This window comes from Oryctolagus cuniculus, chromosome 7 (assembly GCF_051225735.1).
Source record: "Oryctolagus cuniculus isolate XC-2025 breed Fujian yellow rabbit chromosome 7, ASM5122573v1, whole genome shotgun sequence".
Lineage (NCBI taxonomy): Eukaryota > Metazoa > Chordata > Mammalia > Lagomorpha > Leporidae > Oryctolagus > Oryctolagus cuniculus.
In genome coordinates, this window is record NC_142873.1 from 127,968,048 (window position 1) to 127,988,641 (window position 20,594).

At 48.4% G+C, this 20,594-nt stretch overlaps 1 protein-coding gene and 1 long non-coding RNA gene across 2 annotated transcripts; both read right to left on the bottom strand.

Moving 5' to 3' along the window:
- Positions 1-1,241: 1,241 nt before the first annotated feature.
- On the bottom strand, positions 1,242-2,470 carry LOC138850661 (aldo-keto reductase family 1 member A1-like). The gene is made up of 3 exons (XM_070078578.2): positions 2,109-2,470; positions 1,817-1,889; positions 1,242-1,409 (listed from the first exon to the last, which is right to left on the bottom strand). Exons 1-3 carry the CDS (start codon positions 2,468-2,470, stop codon positions 1,344-1,346), a joined length of 501 nt encoding a protein of 166 aa, XP_069934679.2. The 3' UTR covers positions 1,242-1,343.
- A 5,384-nt stretch (positions 2,471-7,854) lies between these two features.
- On the bottom strand, positions 7,855-10,911 carry LOC100342971 (uncharacterized). Its single transcript, XR_016211053.1, has 3 exons — positions 10,027-10,911; positions 9,436-9,573; positions 7,855-8,302 (listed from the first exon to the last, which is right to left on the bottom strand). It is a non-coding gene; the product is annotated as an uncharacterized LOC100342971 (long non-coding RNA).
- Positions 10,912-20,594: the final 9,683 nt, after the last annotated feature.

The window sequence follows — 20,594 nt, forward strand, 5'->3', positions numbered from 1 at the left end:
TCTGGTTTCAATGGTTTTCCCCCAAGCTGTCCAATTTGCATGGAATGATATCCCCACTCTTATCTCCTTTAACCAGAGAATCCCTATTCATCCTTCAGATCTCCGCTGATTAAATAAGTAGGCTTCTGTTCTTCTAACTGTAATTAAACCAATTATGCAATTACTTAAAGCCTGTATCTCCAAGTAGACTGTAGGGAACTATGTCTAGATAACAGCGATATCCCAGGGTCTAGCACTGTGCCTAATTCATAAGTATCCAAGGAATATTTGTTGAATGAAGAGCAGTAGTTCAATGAGGAAATGGGGTTTTGTGTGGTGGGAGCTTACAGCCAGTTGGGTTATTTCTCACAAACCTTCCTAAATGCTCATAATCAGTGGCCTCTGGTTGAATTCTGTGTAATATAGGTGCTGAGGCACTGTGGCATAGAGGGTTAAAGCCCCAGTCTGCAGTGCTGGCATCCCATATGGGTGCCGGTTCGTGTGCTGGCTGCTCCACTTCCGATCCAGCTCTCTGCTATGGCCTGGGAAAGCAGTGGAGGATGGCCCAATCCTTGGGCTCCTGCACCCATGTGGGAGACCCGGAAGAAGCTCCTGGCTCCTGGCTTTGGATCAACACAGCTTTGGCTATTACAGCCATTTGGAGTGAACCATTGTGGTTGGAAGACCTCTCTCTGTCTCTCCCTCTCTCTGTAACCCTCTTTCAAATAAATAAAGTAAATCTTTAAAAAAAAAAAAAGATAGATGCAGAGTGAACAGCTTTGGCCCTGAAACTACCGCCTCCATGCATCCTAGGCGCAGTAATTATAGCCTTTCAGAGAAAAGCCCAGCCCCCAACTTGCATGATTTTGCATGCTAGGATCCCCAATTTCTGAAATTAAATGTTTAGAGTTCTTCATAGTCCTGCATATCGGCACTCTTCAGGGAAGAGTGGAAACTCAAAGCCCAGGCCTAGCTCTGCCCTGACACCACACAACAGTCACTGACCTGATCTCATTCCTAAAGTGACCAATTTCTGGCAGGCCTGGTAATTCTAAGGCAACATGCAGTGCTAACAGCTGCCACGAGGTGGTGCTACTCCCCTAATATGCAACTTGAAAATGGAATTCAGCTGCCTGGATGGTCCCCCCAGACCAAGAAAGTTGGGGAAGTTTGGGATTCAGAAGAAGGTGACCGCTGGCAGCCCTCGTCAGTCATCCATGAGATAAACGGCTTCCGTCCCAGGCTTGACCAGACAAATCAGATGAGTACCAGTGTGGATGCTCCACGGCTTTATTAACTCCCCTTTCTGGGGGTGGCAGGACCTCATAGCTGGAGAGCTGAAGGGGAGCCAGGATGCCAAGGGCTCAGTATGGGTCATTAAAGGGGTACAGAGGATGTCCCGCATCTCTGGGGACCCTCTTGCCATCCATCTGAAAAAAAAAAAAAAAGAGACAGACAGGTGACCTCATTAGCAGAAGCTGCACCAGCAAAGACTCTGGGCATCTCCCCCAAAGCCTTCTGAGCAACCTCATCCGTGAGCAGCACTATAGCAGATGGCAGGGCCCCATCCTGGCCACAGGAAATACCACTTGGTACCAACAGCACTGCAGCACCACACCCAAGCCTGGTACTAGCTGCTCCTGCCCCTAAGAGTTTGCCGTCATAACTGGGACCAGGTGCCCAGGAATTTTTTATTTCCTTTTGTGCCACAGCCTTCAGTCCCAACCTAACTCCTACAGAAAGGTCAAGAATGGGATTGCCAATGTGGCACAGAGGCAAACCGGGGGCCAGAGTGTGCCCCAAGGGGCTGAGGACCACAGAACCCCTTCCCAGGTACCTGGATGTTCTGCAGGATGCGGGAAGGAGTGACGCTCTTGGGGATGCAGATTACTTTCCGCTGGACCTGCCACCTAAGTGGGCGATAGGGCAGATGGGGAAGAGAAGTCAGATTCCTAAGAACACTTTGTCCTCCACGGAGCCTTTGCAAAGCTCCTGGAGCACCTGGCCCTGTGGAATGTGAACACCTAGCCTTCAAATACAATAGAAAGCCCTTAGCACTAAAATAGAAAGCCCTTAGCACTTGCCTCCCCACTCTGACCACAGCCGCTTCTCCCAAGAACACCACACACCTGATCAAGATCTGGGCTGGTGATCGGCCGTACTTTTCAGCCAGTGCCAGGACCACGGGTTCCTCCAGCAGAACAGGCTCATCAGGATCACGCCAAGCACGGTCAGAGGAGCCCAAAGGGCTGTAAGCAGTCACCTCCAGGCCACGTGCTTGGCAGTGGGCAATCAGCTCATTCTGAGCCAGGTATGGGTGGCATTCCACCTGAAACAGGAACAAGCCATCACGCAGGGTGGCTACACACAGCTGCCTGGCCCCACACATGTCAGGAACCAGCTCCAGTGCTGATCTCCCACCTCCCCTCAGCTTGCTCGTCCCACCGAGTTCCACTGGCAATTCCATTGTCTCCATGGCTTCAATGCCCATCTTTTTTTTTTTTTTAAGATTTATTTATATTTTGAAAGTCATATTACACAGAGTGAGGAGAGGCAGAGAGAGAGAGTGAGAGAGGTCTTCCATCCGATGGTTCACTACCCAGTTGGCCACAACGGCCGGAACTGCCCCAGACTCCCTACTGAAGGCCCTGGCAAGGCTCACTCAAAAGCATGAGGCCAGGTCCAGATACTCCAGCTGGAGGTCGGCCAGTGTCTTCCGGAGGGCAGGCTCCACATCCTCAGGGTGGTGCTTGGTGTTCCACAGCTTGGATGTCACAAACAGCTCCTCCCTGGGCCTCACCAATCTCAGCCTCTTTGCCGTATGCAGCAGCATACTCTGTAGCTGTAGCCTATGCTAAGGGCATATTTAACAGCTGCTTTTACCTGCCAGGAGAGAGAAGTTTCAGTTCTGTCAATCTGGCCCAAAAAGTACCCTTGCCCTCCCCTCCCCACCACCGAGGGTTACAAAGAGGGGAGCAGGACTATACCAAAGTTATTCATGCAGTGGGGTAAGATGAAAGGTGGTTGTGGTCCAGAGGACCATAACCTCTTTTGATGCCTCAAAATTCATTCTGTCCCCACCCCTACAGCTCCGAAGGTGTCTTACCACTGGAGCCATTAGAACAACAACAAAAAATAACATATTCTCAGCATTTAGCATCTACCAAGAGATGGATTGATCCCAATTATAAGGTCCCAAGCAGCTAAGGGAAACAAAAGGGAAAAAAGGTTGTGGCTACCTATCCTGCTGTTCCCTAGCACAGGCCAAGTCCCTCTCCTCTTCCCCCAGCCTCACCTGGCCAGGCTCACTCTTCCAGGTGCCCAGACCAATTAGGGGCATCTTCTGCCCAGTGTGCAGAATGACACAGGAAGCCATCACTGTCCCCTGAAACAGATGGGAAGAGAATGGTGTAGGGGTTAGTGCTATAATCGGGACCTCAGCCACCTGCTGGCCAACATCTCTACGAAACATGGGTCTGGAAGTGGGTAGGACAGAGAGGACAAATGTGGGCAATAAACACGTGACTATGTGGATGTGCCTGTAGGAGACACAGTAGAGACACACAGGGGATCTAAACCCATCTAAACCAAGTATCTCCTGGATAAACACTAACCAGGCTACCTTCCTAGAGGCCCTTCCTTCCAGGCTAAAGGCCTGTGTAGAGTTCCAGCATCTTACAATGCAGGCAGATCTAAAGCTGAAAGTGGTGTGGCTCCCCTGAGGCACAGAGACTTACCTAAATAAGATCTCAGGACAGTGAATGTCAACCAACTGCAATCATGACAAACAGAGTGGCAGTGTTGTAGCAGGTAAAGCCACGGCTTGTGATGCCAGCATCCCATACGGACAACAGTTTGAATCCCAGATGCCCTACTTCTAATCTAGCTCCCTACTAATGCACCTAGGAAAGCAGCAGAGGGTGGCCCAAGTGTTTGAGCCCCTGCACCCACATGGGAGACCTGGAAGTCTCCAGGCACCAAGTCATTGTGGCCATCTGGGGAGTGAACCAGTGGACGGAAGACCTCTCTGTCTCTCCCTCTCTCTCTGTAGCTCTGCTTGATGGTCACACAATAACATGTTGGCATTTCACTGAGTTCCCAGCATGCAAGGGAGAGCTCTGAAATTATGCCTGGGAAACAGTTCCAACAAAAGCCAGGCCTGGGGTGGGGGCAGAGGAAGAAACTTGAATATTGCTTTTCCTTTCTTCTGCAGGTACAACTGACAACCTGAAAGGGGTGCAGTTTGCAGGACAAAGAGGTAGGAAGCCCTAATAAAGACCCTCAAAGAACAAGAATTTCCAAAGGAGGAGTGGAGGAGCACCAGTAGAAGATGTATGTTTCTCCCTGGGATAAAGCCATCCTCAGCCAGCTCCTGACTTCCTGCTCTGCCCAAGGCAACAGCTTTCCAGGCTGCTCTTCAGTGAACAGACACCAGGCCTGGGTTTGCCAGGAAGCACCTGCTGCATCTCAGGCAGCACCAGAAACCTTCGCATTATCTCGAGGTGTAAAGTGAGAAGCCAGGAGTGCGGCAGAGAAGAGCGCAGGATCAGGTCTCAGGTTCTACCACTCCCAACTCAGTGTCCAGGTTCCTTCTCCTGAGGTTCTGCCTTCCCTTCTCCGAGGAGGGCTCCAAGGTGCTACACGCACAGAACCCAGAGACCCACAGACTGGGGCAGCAGCGTTTATGAGTGGTTGCTGGGCTTTTCCTCCACATCCCGCAGATGCCGTGTCCCCAGGAACTTTGTCCCAATTCTCTTCTCACCTCGTGGTTGAGTTCAGGTCTTTGGTTACTACCTGAAGCCCTGATTCTTCCCACTCTAGCTCTGTACATTCAACTCACATCCTGCAAGTATCTGAGACTCAACAAGTCCAAAATTCTACTCCTCCAATCCAGCAGCAGCAGCAGCAGCAGCAGCAGGGGCATGTGTTTGGCCTAGTGGTTAAGACACCAACATCTCACATCAGCTGGCTCCTGATTCCAGCTTCCTTCCAATCAAAACCCTGAAAGCGGGCTGTTGATATGGCACAGCAGGCTAATCCACTGCCTGCATCACCAGCATTCCACCTGAAGTTCTGGTTTGAGTCCTGGTGGTTCCACTTCTTTTTTAAGATTTATTTATGGGGCCAGCGCTGTGGTGTAGCAGGTAAAGCCGCTGCCTGTAGTGATGGCATCGCATATGGGTACTGGTTCGAGTCCCGGCTGCTCCACTTCCCATCCAGCTCTCTACTATGGCCTGGGAAAGCAGTAGAAGATGGCCCAAGTCCCTGGGCTCCTGGCTTTGGGTCAGTGCAGCTCCAGCTGTTGTGGCCAATTGGGAAGTGAAACAGCAGATGGAGGACACCCCCCCCCCCCCGCCTCTCCTCTCTCTCTGTAACTCTTTCAAATAAATAAAACTTTTTAAAGAAAGATTTATTTAGGGGCTGGTGCTATAGTGCTGTAGGGCAGTGGGTTAAAGCTCTGGCCTGAAGTGCCAGCATCCCATATGGCCGCCGGTTGTAGTTCCGGCTGCTCCTCTTCCAATCAGCTCTCTGCTATGGCCTGGGAAAGCAGTAGAAGGTGGCCCAAATCCTTGGGCCCCTGCACCCATGTCGGAGACTCGGAAGAAGCTCCAGGCTCTGTTGCAGTCATCTGGGGAGTGAACCAATGGATAGAAGACTCTCCCTGCCTCTTCTCTCTCTGTGTAACTCTGACTTTCAAATAAATAAAAATAAATCTTAAAAAAGATTTATTTATTTATTTGGAAGGTGGAGTTACAGAGAGGCAGAGAGAGAGAAAAGTCTTCCATCCAGTTGTTCACTCCCCTAAGGCCACAACAGCTGGAGCTGGGCCAATCCAAAGCCAGGAGCCAGGAGCTTCTTCCAGGTCTCCCAGGTGCAGGGGTCCAAGCACTTGGACCATCTTCCACTGCTTTCCCAGGCCATAGCAGAGTTGTATCAGAAGTAGAGTAGCCGGGTCTTTACTGGCGTCCATATGAGATGCCAGCACTGCAGGTTGCGGCTTTACCCACTATGCCACAATGCCAGCCCTGGCTGCACTTCTGATCCAGCTCCCTAATGTGCCATGGAAAGTATCAGAAGATGACCCAAGTCCTTGGGGTCTTGCACCCATGTGGGAGACCCAAATGAAGCTCCTGGCTCCTGGCCCAGTCCTAGCCATTTTGGCCATCAGGGGAGTGAACCAGAGACAGATCTCTTTATATTTGTGTGTATGTGTGTGTGTGTGTGTGTGTGTGTGTGTTTACCTCCTCTCTGTAATTTTGACTTTCAAATAAATAAGTAAATCTAAAAATAAATAAATAGATTAGATACTCTGGAAGGCAGCTGATAATGGTTCAAATGTTTGGGTCTTTACCACATTCACTTGAATTGAGTTCTTGACTCCTACTCCCGCCCATTATGGGCATAGGAATGAACATGAACCAGGGGCTGGGAGTTCTCTGTTTATCTCTCTCTCAATCAAAAAACAAAAACAAACAAACAAACAAAAAGCAGTGGGCAGAACCCAGAGCAAAACATTTCAGGCTCTGGGGTTACAGACCTGGGTTTGAATCTCAGCTCCACTGTGTTCCAGCAGTACTATATAAAGGACTCTGCACGGTGCCTGATTCATGCTCTCCTTTCTGTATATGCACAGTGTCACCAGGGACCCAGGGTTTAGATAACAAGTATTAAAGCAAACCAGACAACAAGTTCACAACATAATCCATGAAGGCTTCAAAAAAGCTATCTAAAGAAAGTATCTGCAGTTCCCTGAGGCATTTCTGAGTATTATCTGATGATCTGGTAGGCAGTGGGGGAAGGAAGTGTCTTCTGTACTTGAAGAGTCAGCCTGGAAAACCACCTTAAATAGGTAAAGTTAGCACAGATTTGGGCTGGTTTGCCTTGGTTAAAAATATTGTTTTTACTTATATAGAAAAAGGCACTGTTTGATGTAAAACACAATGTAAGACCTACGAATGTAATCATTATTCCTAAAAAAAATTTATTATTCCTGTACTTTTGGATGTATGTGAAAATCACTCAAAATATATCCTTACTAAGTCTGTGTCAAGTCCATCCAGATGTACCTGCACTGTCACTGCCCTAGCTCTCCTCACCAAATCCCTTACCCAAATCATGATCTCTCTGCTTCCAGAGTGGCCCGTCTCCCCATGATCCATTCATCAAATGCAACCACGTGACTCCTGTGCTCAAGTTCCTTGGCAGTTCTCCCCTCCCCTCAGGAGAAAGTCCAGATTCCAAAGCCCGGCCTGGCCCCATTTTCTAGACTTGCAGCACCAGCACCAGGTAATGACTGCAGGTTCTCTACACACTCTCCCTTCCCAAATCACAGACCTCCCAGGCTAACAGCTGCTTCTTAGCTGATGTACATCATACATTTTTTTGTGTACTATATTTTGTGCATAACACTATATTTTTCTGTTTATATGTATTTCTTCCATAAATTTGGTACTCTTTGAGGTTGAGGTCTGTCATCTGTCAGAACCTCTTACTAGGGGCTGGCACTGTGGCATAGCAGGTAAAGCTGCCGCCTGCAGTGCCAGCATCCCATATGGGCACCAGTTTAAGTCCTGGATGTTCCACTTTCCATCCAGCTCTGTTATGGCTGGGAAAGCAGTAGAAGATGGCCCCAGTCACTGGGCTCCTGCATGCACGTGGGAGACCTGGAGGAAGCTCCTGGCTCCTGGCTTCAGATTGGCACAGCTCTGGCCATTACAGCCATCTGGGGAGTGAACCATCAGATAGAAGACCTCTCTCTCTCCCTCTCTCTACCTCTGCCTCTCTGTAACTCTGCCTTTCAAATAAATAAATAAATCTTAAAAAAAAAAAAAAAAAAAAAAAGAACCCCTTACTGGAGCCAGTGTTGTGGCGCAGTAGGTTAAGCCATTGCTTTTATTGCCAGCATCCCACTGGAGCACACATTTAAATCCATTTCCTCTGCTTTCTATCCATTGCCCATGGACTAATGGAGAGTATCAGGTTTTTGTTTTTTTGGTTTTTTTTTTTTTTTTTTTTGGACAGGGGCAGAGTGGACAGTGAGAGAGAGAGAGACAGAGAGAAAGGTCTTCCTTTCCGTTGGTTCACCGCGCTGATCCAAAGCCAAGAGCCAGGTGCTTCTCCTGGTCTCCCATGCAGGTGCAGGGCCCAAGGACTTGGGCCATCCTCCACTGCACTCCCGGGCCATAGCAGAGAGCTGGACTGGAAGAGGAGCAACCGGGACTAGAACCCGGTGTGCCGGTGCTGCAGGCGGAGGATTAGCCTATTGAGCCGTGGCGCTGGCCAAGTATCAGCTTTAAGATTGCTTGTTTCATTCTCCATTCCCCTTTAAGACAAAAACACAAAATGAAGTACATTTTATAGACCCCTTCCCCCCTTTGTGATTAGGACTAGATCATCAGCCATCACAAAGGACCTGGAGCCTGCTAAGGCCAGGGCCATCAGCCACATGGTTCCTCTTCTCTGTGGCCTGCAGCTTCTGTTGCTGGCACAGCCCAGTGAACAGAGTGCAGGCTGGAAGGAAGCTGAATCCTGTGTATTAGACAAACCCACCTCTGCCTTTGAGACAGTCAGTATAGTCCTTGGACCACAGATAAGGAAGGGAGAAAACCAAATATTTGCCAATAGAGAGTGTCATCATAGTGAGCTTCCAGTCTGTGTATTTGGGCTTGGAGCAAAATGCCCCAAAAATGTATCATTGTGGTCCTAATATTTCAAGAGATTGCATTCTAAAAACCTTGGATATCTGTTTTGTACATATTATATATATATATATATCACCTCATGTGCATATGTTAATTCCTTTTTATGAGTTTTGGTCTTTTTTCCCTTCCCTCCCTGTATGTGGTTGCTGTTTCATAGCTCCAGTTTGGAGGAATTAACATTGATTTCCCACATGGGGAGGTTAGAGGTGGGGATTTAGAGCAGGGCAGGTTCTTGATCCTTGGAAGAGATTCTTCTCCAAGGGAGACTTTGAGGATGTCTTTGTAGAATGAGAGCACAGCTATGCATGGGATGAACTGGAATAATCATTATCATGGTTCTTGAAATTTATAGGACATTTGATCACAGAAGTAACTTTCCTGAGGATTGGTGGGCTGCCTGAAATTGAAATATTTTTTAGTTAATAATTTTTTAGTTGATAATGAAAGTGTGACACACAGAGAATACTCAAATGTGATGAGGAGTAACTCAGAATTACATGGAGAATGAGCAAGCAAGGCAGTTCTTTTCTTTTCCTTGACAAGATGGTTCATGTCTCTGTTTCTTCATACATTAGACCTGGAAAGCAAAAGACGGCCCCTGCTACCCACATGGGAGACAGTAATGGAGCTACAGACTCCTGGCTTCAGCCTGACCCCGCATGAGCTGCTGCAGTCATTTGGGAGTGGATAGAAGATCTCTTTCTTTCTCTCTCTCTCTCTGACCTCATGCATAAAAATACATACATGTACTTACAATCATATGGGCACAGAACAGCACACAGCGGCTGTTAATGGAGAGCTGAGGCTTAGCCAGCTGGAGAGGTATTTGAGAAAGTCACTGCTTCCATCACCTTCTTCTTTCACTTCTGGGGAAATCAGTAAAGAATCACATCTGGAGAACAACAAAGCACTTCACTGTGATCAGGAAAAAAAAAAAAGTCCAGCGCACCAGACAGAATCATGCTGAGATTGCCCCAGTAACAGGCCTGGTCAGAACCGTCAAGGCCGTTCTAGGGGGTCCTGCAGCCCTGAGGACGGGCAGTCTGAAGGAAGCAGGAACTCATAGCAGCCCCATCCGGAGAAGGTTGGGATCCCGGCCTAACAGAGCTCTGCGGCATCAGAAAGCCCCATCTTTCCTAGACCCAACGCAGGCGCCCAAGAAGCAAATTCTCCACTCTCGTCCCCCTCATCAATTCGTGCCACTATCTGGGATGCATCCGTGTGCCTCCATAGGAAAACCAGAGCGCTTGGAAAAACCGTGGAGGTGAGCAAACAGGAAGATGCCCACGGGAACTCACAGAGCAACTACTGGGAGCCAGGCGCCCGCCAAGCTTTCAGTCCTCACCCTTACTACAGCACTGACGCGGGAACTCATTTGGAGCAAGGGGCCGGGCACCCACGATCACGCGCTGGGTGCATCCCGTCCCGCCCCAGCCCTGCCTCCACCGGAAGGAGCTGGGAGGGAGTTGGAAGGCTTTACTCGCAGGCTGCTCTATCCCCTCCCCTGTTCGTAGGAGGTGGGATTGGCCACAACTCATTCAGTGATCCATTCGCTGGCTGAGGGAAGGAGGAGCCGCCGGCAGGGCCTGGCCACGCCCCTTGCCCACCCACACCACTGTGCACCTGCCCTCTAGACCGGTGGGTTCCTGTACTTCTCTAGGTGGGGAGGGAGGAAAGCCACAGGTGCTAAGCCTCTGTGCCTTCCTTCTTTTCCCTCAGGAGTTCTCAGAGTTCACCCAAGTTGACCCGGCAACTGAGCCCAAAGAGCAGATAGAACAAAAAGAATAGAAATCACCGCGGGTCTCCAGACTCTGGCCCCTGAAAGTTCCAAGTCTATGAACTGTGGACTCTGGCCGCACATTTGTTGCCAGGCATGATGGCAAAGAGTTCGCAAATGTGATTTTATTGAGTCTTCTCAACAACCCTAGAAAAGAATTTTTTTTTTGAAAGATTTATTTATTTGGAAAGCAGAGTTACAGAGAGAAGGAGAGTCAGGTATTTTGCATCTCCTGGTTCACTCTCCATATGGCTGCAACAGCTTGAGCTGGGTGAGGCGGAAGCCAGGAGCCTGGACCTCCATCCGAGGGTGGTAGGGGCCCAAGCATGTTCCATGGGCCATGTTCCTCTGCTTTTTCAGGTGTATTAGCAGGGACTGGATTGCAAGTGGAGCAGCCAGACTTCAGCCTGCTCCCATATGGGATGCCTGAGTCACAGTTGGCAACTGAGCCCACTGAACTACAATACTGGCCCCAAAACATTGTTTTTTATTTCTTTTCTTTTCTTCTTCTTCTTTTTTTTTTTTTTTTTTTTTTTTTTTTTTTTTTTTTTTTTGACAGGCAGAGTGGACAGTGAGAGAGAGAGACAGAGAGAAAGGTCTTCCTTTTCCGTTGGTTCACCCCACAATGGCCACTGCAGCTGGCCCGCTGCGGCCGGCGCACCGCGCTGATCCGAAGCCAGGAGCCAGGTGCTTCTCCTGATCTCCCACACGGATGCAGGACCCAAGTACTTGGGCCATCCTCCACTGCACTTCCGGGCCACAGCAGAGAGCTGGATTGGAAGAGGAGCAACCAGGACAGAATCCAGTGCCCCGACCAGGACTAGAACCTGGGGTGCTAGCGCCGTAGGCGGAGGATTAGCCTAGTAAGCCGTGGCACCAGCCCTTTTTTTATTTCTTGTAAGTTTTTTTTAAATTATAGTACAGAGCACATACAGGGAGCCGGCGCCTGCACTGCTGGCATCCCATATGGGTGCTGGTTTGAGTCCTGACTGCTCCACTTCTGATCCAGCTCTCTGCTATGGCCTGGGAAAGCAGTAGAAGATCGCCCAAGTCCTTGGGCCCCTGTACCCGCGTGGGTATCCTGGAAGAAAACTCCTGGCTCCTGGCTTCAGATTGGCCCAGCTCTGGCTGTTGCAGCCATTTGGGGAGTGAATCAGTGGATGGAAGACCTGCCTCTCTGTAACTCTGCCTTTCAAATTAATAAATAAAATTTTTTTAAAAAATGGAAAAATACAATTCATACATTTATGCAGCTCTGTGAATTTTTGTATCATCATCCAAATACAAATGTCACAGCACGCCTTTGAGGGAGGTGTTCCTGATCCATTTACAGATAGGGCAGACACAGCAAGGTTACAGCTATTTATAATTTGCTCTGACTTCTTAACAGTCTGAAGTACAACAGTCAGTGACCTTACCAACTGATGAACTGCTGAGTCATTGCTGTAACCCAGCCTCCTCCCTCCCCAACTCTGGGGTTTCTGCTCTTAGTTCATGCCACAGGGATTATATACAACATACAGCCCTAGGCCTCCGAGAGTTTTCACAGCAACAGTCATTCAAAATGAAGGTGTGCTGTTTTTTCTCTTTATTTATTTTAAAGGTAGAGTTAACAGAAAAAGAGACAGAGAAAAAGGTCTTCCATCTGTTGGTTCACTCCCCAAATGGCTGCAACAGCCAGGGTTGGGTCAGACCGAAGCCAGGAGCCAGGAGCTTCTTCATGGTTTTCCACATGGGTGCAGGGGCCCAAACTCTTGGACCACCTTCCACTGCTTTTCCCAGGTGCATTAGTAGGGAGCTGGATCAGAAGTGGAGCAGCCAGTACTCAAACCTGTGCCCATATGGGATGCCAGCATTGCAGGCGGCAGCTTTACCCACTACACCACAATGCCAGCCACATAGTGTATTGTTTTCTAAAACTGATCTGCTTGAGTACACACTACCCCTTTCACAGTCATCCTTCCCCATTTTTTTTCTTTTAAATTTATTTATTTTGAAAGTCAGAGAGAGGGAGAGAGAGAACTTCCATCCACTGCTTTACTTCTCAGCTGGCCACAACCCTTCTGCTCCTTCCCAGGGAGACAGGGTTGAGGTGGGACAGGGCATGATGGGGTCCTCCCCACGCATGATCATGGGTGCCCAGCCCCTTTGCCTTCCATCCAGGTGGAACTTCCTCCTCACTGCCAGACTTAAGCTGAGGCCCACTGGCCACCCGGGAGAGTGCAGGATTGAGTCAGGTCATGCTGGTGTGCTCTAGCTCTGTGCCTGTACTGCTGGCGCATCTTCCTCCTGCAGGAAGACTAGGCTGAAGCCAGGAGCCAGAAGCCTCACCTGGGTATCCCAAGTGGGTGGCAGGGACCCAAACATTTGGGCCATCCTCCACTGCTTTTCCCATTAGCAGGGAGCTGGATCCTAAGTGGAGCAGCCAGGACTCGAACCGGAGCTCATATGGAATGCCGGCATTGCGAGAAGCAGCCTTACCTGCCATGCCACGTTACTGGTCCCATCCTTCCGTTTTTCAAAAGACATACCCCTTAACCAGCTCTGTGCCTTGCAATAGTGTAAACATCTTCTTTCCCTCATTTTATTTGAAAGGCAGAGACAGAGACAGATGGAGAGAAATCTTCCATCTACTGGTTCACTCCCCAAATGCCTATAACAGCTAGCGCTGGGCTGGGTTTCAAAACTTGGACCCTAGAACTCAATATAGGTCAAAAGAGGTTAGGGGCCAGCACTGTGGCATATTGGGTAAAGCCGCTGCCTGTAGTGCCAATATCCCATATGGGCGCTGGTTCAAGATCTAGCTGCTCTACTTCCAATCCAGCTCTCTGCTATGGCCTGGGAAAGCAGTGGAAGATGGCCCAAGGCCTTGGGCTCCTGCACCCATGTAGGAGACCTGGAAGAAGCTCCTCGCTCCTGGCTTCAGATTGGCGCAGCTCTGGCCATTGCAATCAATTGCCTCTCCTTCTCTCTCTCTGTGTAACATTTCTTTATCTAACTCAATCTATTTTAATTTAATTTAATTAATATTTCTTTCTCTCTGTGTAACTTTTTTCAATAAATAAATAAATCTTTTTTTTAAAAAAGAAGTTACTTTTTAAAAAAGATTTATTTATTTGAAAGTTACACAGAGAGAGAAAGAAATATTAATCTTCCATCTGCTGTTCACATCCCAAATGGCCACAACAGCCAGGCCAGGCTGAAGCCAGGAGTCAGGAGCTTCTTCCAAATCTCCCATATGGGTGCAGGGGCCCAAGCATCTGGGCTTCACTGCTTTCCCAGATGCATTAGTAGGGAGCTGGATCAGAAGTGGAGCAACTATGTCTTTTTTTTTTTCACAATGCTTTTTTTTTTTTTAAAGTACATATACTGTTAAAATGCTATTTCCAAACAGAAATAAACAAGTCAAAGAATTTTTTTAAAAATGCAAAACAAAAGTAAAAATGTGCAAGTCTACACAGAGTAATACTGCTGGTTATGCAGGTGGTACCTTTCTATGGACCCAACAGGGGTTAAGCTCAGAACATTAACTGAAAAATCATTCTGCACAAGGAACATTTTACCCTTTCCAGCCTATCTCACCAAAACCCAGAAGTAATAGTATTTCTAACTATTTTATGGGAAACAAATTTGAATTCTTAACCTCTCTTTTCCAGCAACTATGTCTTGAACTAATTCCCATAAGGGATGCTGGTGTTGCAGGCGGCAGCTTTACCTGCTTTACCACAATGCCAGCCCCAAGAGTTTCCTTTTTAAAAATATTTTTGGGGGGCCAGTGCTGTGGTGTAATAGGTTAAGCATCTGCCTGTGGGGCCAGCATCCCATATGAGCATCTGTTTGAGTCCTAGTTGCTTCATTTCCCATCCAGTTCTCTGCTAATGTGCCTGGGAAAGCAGCAGCAGATGGCTCAAGTCCTTGGGACCCTGCACCCACGTGGGAGTCCCAGAAGCAGCTCCTGGCTCCTGGCTTTGGCCTGGCCCAGTTCTGGACATTGTGGCCATCTGGGTAATGAACCAATGGAAGGAAGATCTCTCTCTCTCTCTCTCTCTCTCTCTCTCTCTGTCTGTCTCTCAGTAACTCTGACTTTCAATAAATAATCTTTAAAAAAAAGCCACTTGGGAAATGTCTATCCTAGCCAGGGTTCAAATCCTGGCTCTACTTCCAGTTCCAACTTCTTGCTAACAGGTATCCTATGATGACTCCAGTACTTAGGTCCCTGCTATCCACGTGGCAGATATAGATGGAGTTCCTTGTTCCTGATTTGGCCTCGCCCAGCCCTGGCAGTTATAGGCATTTGGGGAGGGAACCAGAAGATCGAACCTGTCTCTCTGTATGTCTCAATCTTTCTGTCTTTCAAATAAATAAAAATTTAAAAAGATAATATGCCACCCCAAAATATATTGTGCTGACACAGTGAGTATTTTGAATTAAAAGGCACTTCAAAAAAAAAAAAAAAAAAAAAAGCAAATGCAAGATCATTCTGACCTTCATTTAGTTTCTTAAGAACAAAGGATGAGCCGGCGCCGTGGCTCAATAGGCTAATCCTCCACCTTGCGGCGCCGGCACACCGGGTTCTAGTCCCGGTTGGGGCGCCGGATTCTGTCCCAGTTGCCCCTCTTCCAGGCCAGCTCTCTGCTATGGCCAGGGAGTGCAGTGGAGGATGGCCCAGGTGCTTGGGCCCTGCACCCCATGGGAGACCAGGAAAAGCACCTGGCTCCTGGCTCCTGCCATCGGATCAGCGCGGTGCGCCGGCTGCAGCGGCGGCCATTGGAGGGTGATCCAACGGCAAAGGAAGACCTTTCTCTCTGTCTCTCTCTCTCACTGTCCACTCTGCCTGTCAAAAATAAAAAAAATAAAAAAATAAAAAAAAAAAAGAACAAAGGATGACATTCCTAGGGTTGGCATTGTAGGGCAGCCTGTTAAGTTGCTGCCTGGAACATGACTCCTTGGGCTCCTACCACCCATGTGGGAGACCCAGATGGAATTCCAGGCTCCTGGCTTCAGCCTGGCCTAGTCCCGGCATTGTGCCGTTTGGGGAATGAACCAGAGGATGGAAGATCTCTCTCTCTCTAAAAAAAGAGATCCGCATGAATCTCTGTCTCTCTCTCTGTCCACTCTGCCTGTCAAAAGAAAAAGAAGTCAACATTGTGGCGTAGGTTAAACCTCTGCCTGCAGTGCCAGCATCCGGTATGGACGAAGATTCAAGTCCTGATTGCTCCACTTCCAATCAAGCTTCCTGCTAAAGCACCTGGGAGAAGCAGCCAAAGATGGCTCAAGTGCTTTGGCTCCTGCATCCGTGTGGGAAGCTCCTGGCTCCTGACTTTGTCTTGGCTCATCCCAGCCGTTGCAACCATTTGGGAAGTGAATCAGTGAATGGAAGACCTCTCTCTCCCTCCTTCTCTCTCTGTAACTCTGCCTTTCAAATAAACCAATCTTTTAAAAAATTGATTTTAAAAAAAAGTAAGAAAACATACATTCACACATGACTGTGGGCTGCCATACATGGGGAAATACCCATCACAAGTGGACCAGAAGATTACCCAAAGAGACAGAGAAGAGAAGCCTGAATAGCACCCCAACTGTGGTCTGTGACAAAAGGAGAGTTTCTTTGTTCTCAGCCACTTTTATGAGGTAGGGAGTGGTGCTCTAACATGTAAGCCATCTTGGAATTTAAGGGCACCCCTCACGTGGAATTTATTTTTATTTTTACTTTTTCAAAGATTTACTTATTAATTTGAAAGTCAGTTAGAGAGAGAGAGGTAGAGACACAGAAAAAGAGAACTTCCATCCACTGGTTCATTCCTGAGATGGCTACAATGGCCAGAGCTGGGCCAGACCAAAGGCAGGAGCCAGGAGCTTCATCTGGGTCTCACAAGTAGGTAGCAAGTGCCCAATCACTTGGGCCATCTTCCACTGCATTTCCCAGGGCATTAGCAGGGAGCTGCATCAGAAGTGAAGCAGCTGGGATATGAACCAGCACCCATATGGAATGCCAGCACCGCAAGCAATGGTTTTACCTGGTTTGTCACAATGCTGGCCCCCTGATCTGGAATATTCAATATCATGGCGTCTTCCCCTTCTTGGTCTTAGATAAGACACAGGTGCATCTTGGGAAGGTGGATACCTTTGACTAACAAGAAAAGAGGTAACACTAAACTGTAGGACTTGTATGTATTAAGCTTGCTTAGACTTCTTTTTTTAAATATTTATTTTATTTATTTGAAAGACAGTTACAGAGAGAGGTAGAGAGAGAGGTCTTCCATCCACTGGTTCACTCCCCAGATGGCCTCAATGGCTGGAGCTGCACCAATCCAAAGCCAGGAGCCAGGAGCTTCTTCCGGGTCTCCCACACAAGTGCAGGGTCCCAAGGAGTTGGGCCGTCTTCTATTGCTTTTCCAGGCCTCAGCAGAGAGCTGGATCAGATGAGGAACAGCTGGGACTAGATGTGGTGCCCATATGGGATGTTGGCACTTCAGGCCAGGGCTTTAACCCACTGTGCCACAGCTCCAGCCTCCTTATTTAGACTTAACTAGCTGCTTGCCTATTCACACCTTATCAAGAGATGATGAGTTTGTGCCAGGACAGCAGTTCCCACCCTCATCATGGAGTGGAGAGGACAAATTTCAGAACGATTTAGGAGTGGAACTGGCAGCCCTTAGTGATCCATTTGAAGGAAGAGGTTAAAAAGGAAGAGTCAGGATGACTCCTAGGTTTTCAGTTTGAGTACCTGAGAATGGCAGATAGTTTCCTAAGCATCTTTCTCGTCTCTCAGCGGTGACACTTTCCATGTTTCCCTGACCTACAACATTCTTTCCTTCAAATGCATCCTACTTCCCAGACATCGCTTCTGAGACGCCGTCCCTGACTCAGCCTGGACTCAGTTAAGACTCCCTTTTTATATTCTCATGGCCTCCTGCACTCACTAAAGGGAAAATTAGGACTCTTTGTTGCCTTAGAAAACCCAACTTAATCTGGTTCCAGCAATGAAAAATTTAAGACTCACATGGGCAACCTTCAGGGTTGATTTGATTTGCTAGTTCAATAATGTCGCTCCCCCTCTTCGTGGAGGAACGACACAGGACCCTGCGCTGTTCTTTCTGTCTGCTCGGCCCTCCCCGGGTTTGCTGCTGGTTCTTCCCGGGTTGGCTACTATCCCTTCCACCTCCGTGGAAGGGCGGTTCCCCCTGGCCGCTTTCCCCACTTCCGCAGGGGAGCGGCACACCACCGGCCGGCTCTTCTCGGGGGCTGCACAGGTGTTCCCTTAGATGTTCCCCTTAGATGTTCCTGGTGCATGCCGTCTCTCCCCTCCTTTATAGTCCTCCTCCGCCAATCCCAACTCGGCTGCCCACACGCCGAGTACGCTGCTCTCCTCCAATCAGTAGCAAGTCCTACAGTTTATTGGTTGAACTGGAGGCAGCTGTGCGGAAGCTGTTTACTTCTCTCCCAGCACCATATTGTGGGAGAGCAGATGCATAGAATAAGTCTTAATTCCAGTAACTCAGTCCAGTCCGGGCTGCTCCCCACAAATAATATCAAGATCCCAATCCAGGGACCAGTATCATGGCACAGTGGATTAAACTACCAGGGACACCACAATCCCATATGAGTACCAGTTCAAGTTCCAGCTTCTCCACTTCCAACCCAACTCCCTGCTAATGCACCTTGGAAAGCAACAGAAGATGGTCCAAGTGTTGGGTGGGATCCTGCTCTCCAATGTGGGAGACCTGGAAGAAGCTCCTGGCTTCCTATCAGTCCAGCTCTGGCTGTTGGAGCCATTTGGGGAGTGAACCAGTGGATGGAAGACTTTCTCTCATTCTGCCTCTGCCTCTCTGTAACTCTGCCTTTCAGATAGATAAATAAATCTTTTTTTAAAAAAAGCATTTGAAGAGGCACAATCTTTTTGAAAAATGGGTCAAACTCTTGAACTCATAGCATTCTAGGTATGTCTGTAAATAAACTTTTAAGGAAAAAGTGAGGAACTGAGACTTAATAAAAATAGGTGCCATATAGGCAGCGGCTTTACCCACCATGCCACAGCACCAGCCCCTCCTTGTATGTTAAATGGGTGAACTAAAACATCCTTATTTCTGGCAGTTGGTGTGTTACTAAAAGGAAAGCTGAAGCAAATACAGATCCAAAATGCAAACTCATCATCATTAGCAACCTCCACTTCTCCCTGAGTCCACCTCATAGTGGCTCCTATGGACCATGGAGGCCGGGAACCTGCAGGAACAACATGGCTGTGTTGGAAGCTCTGTGAAAGGCAGACAGACAGAAGGAGGAAGAAACAGCACACCACACCAAGTCTCTTTCAGTACTTTAAGTATGATTTATGAAGTTCCCCAATATCACTGTTGCTGAATAAAATATCACATGATTTCCATGGCTATGCACTGTGTTGTACAGTGATTAGACATGTCAAAACAAAACAGCAATGTTCAGAAGGGTTTGATGACTGCCTGGGTCAGTGATTTTTAAGTAGTAAGTTGATTAGTGACTTTAGGCTATGATGACTTTAGTTTCCTGTTAAGGCTAAATTATAACCACTAACATTAAAGTCCTAATCCCCAATAACTGGGAGGAGACTGGATTTGGAAAAAGGTATTCCAACAGGTAACTATGTTAAAAGGAAGTCATCAGGATGGGCCCTAAGCCAGTGTGACTGACATCCTTATAAGAAAAACGTGGACACAGAAGTGTTCAGGGGACCAACACGAAGGGAGAAGATGGCCATTCACAGGCCAAGGAGAGGAGGGAAACACATTCCTCACAACCCCAGAAGGAACCCATCTTGCCGACCCTGTGACCTCGGAGTCCAGCTTCTGGAACCAAAATAAGGCGAATTCGTGTTACCTAAGCCACCCAGCCTGTGGCACTTTGTTACAGCAGCCCTGGGAAACACACACACACTCACTCCCCTACCTCATAACCGTGGGCAGTTTAACCATGAAAGCATGTAAGGAATCACAGTGAGGGCAGGAACAGGGAAATGAAACATGCAAGTAATAAGAGCTGGCCAGCACCCTGGGATGCACTGAACAGTGCACTGATCCAAGCCGACAGTGTGAGGGAAGCTCAGAATCCCTGGGCTAACCCTCAACGTGCCTCCCTCCCCCCACCTTTTACCCCTCTAATTCATGTCTCCTCTGCATCAGGGCTGATTTTCCAGGACACAAATCATGCCAAGTAATCAGTTCAACTCTCATGGTTTCCAATTACACTAAGGAGAAAAAAATCTTTGGGCCAGTACTGTATCTCAGCAGATTAAGCCACCACTTGTGATACTAGCATCCCATGGTACTCAGCTGTGAGTTTTGAGTGGCAGGAGCTTACAGCTAATTGGGTTATTTGCTAAAAATCTCCCTAAAACCTCATAATGAGTGGCCTCTGGTTGGAATCTGCATAATATAGGTGTGGAGTGACCAGCTTTGGCCCTGACACTGCCGCCTCCATGCATCCTAGGCACAGTAACAATAGTGTAGCACAGAAAAAGGCCAGAGGCCCGCGCCGCGGCTCACTAGGCTAATCCTCTGCCTTGCGGCGCCGGCACACTGGGTTCTAGTCCCGGTCGGGGCGCCGGATTCTTTCCCGGTTGCCCCTCTTCCAGGCCAGCTCTCTGCTGTGGCCAGGGAGTGCAGTGGAGGATGGCCAAGTACTTGGGCCCTGCACCCCATGGGAGGCCAGGATAAGTACCTGGCTCCTGCCATTGGATCAGTGCGGTGCGCCAGCCGCGGTGGCCATTGGAGGATGAACCAACGGCAAAAGGAAGACCTTTCTCTCTGTCTCTCTCTCTCACTGTCCACTCTGCCTGTCAAAAAAAAAAAAAAAAAAAAAAAAACAAAAAGAAAAAGAAAAAGAAAAAGCCCGGTTCTTCCTTGCATGATTTTGAATGCTAGGGTCCCCAAATTTTTGAAATTAAATGTTTGGAACTCTTTATAGTCCTGGATCTAAGCACTCTTCAAGGAAGAGGGTGGAAACTCAAAGCCCAGGCCTAGCTCTGCCCTGACACCACACAAGTCACTGACCTGATCTCTTTCCTGAGGTGACCAATTTCTGGCAGGCCTGATAATTCTAAGGCAACATGCAGTGCTAACAGCTGCCACGAGTGATTCCACTCCCCCAATATGCAACTTGAA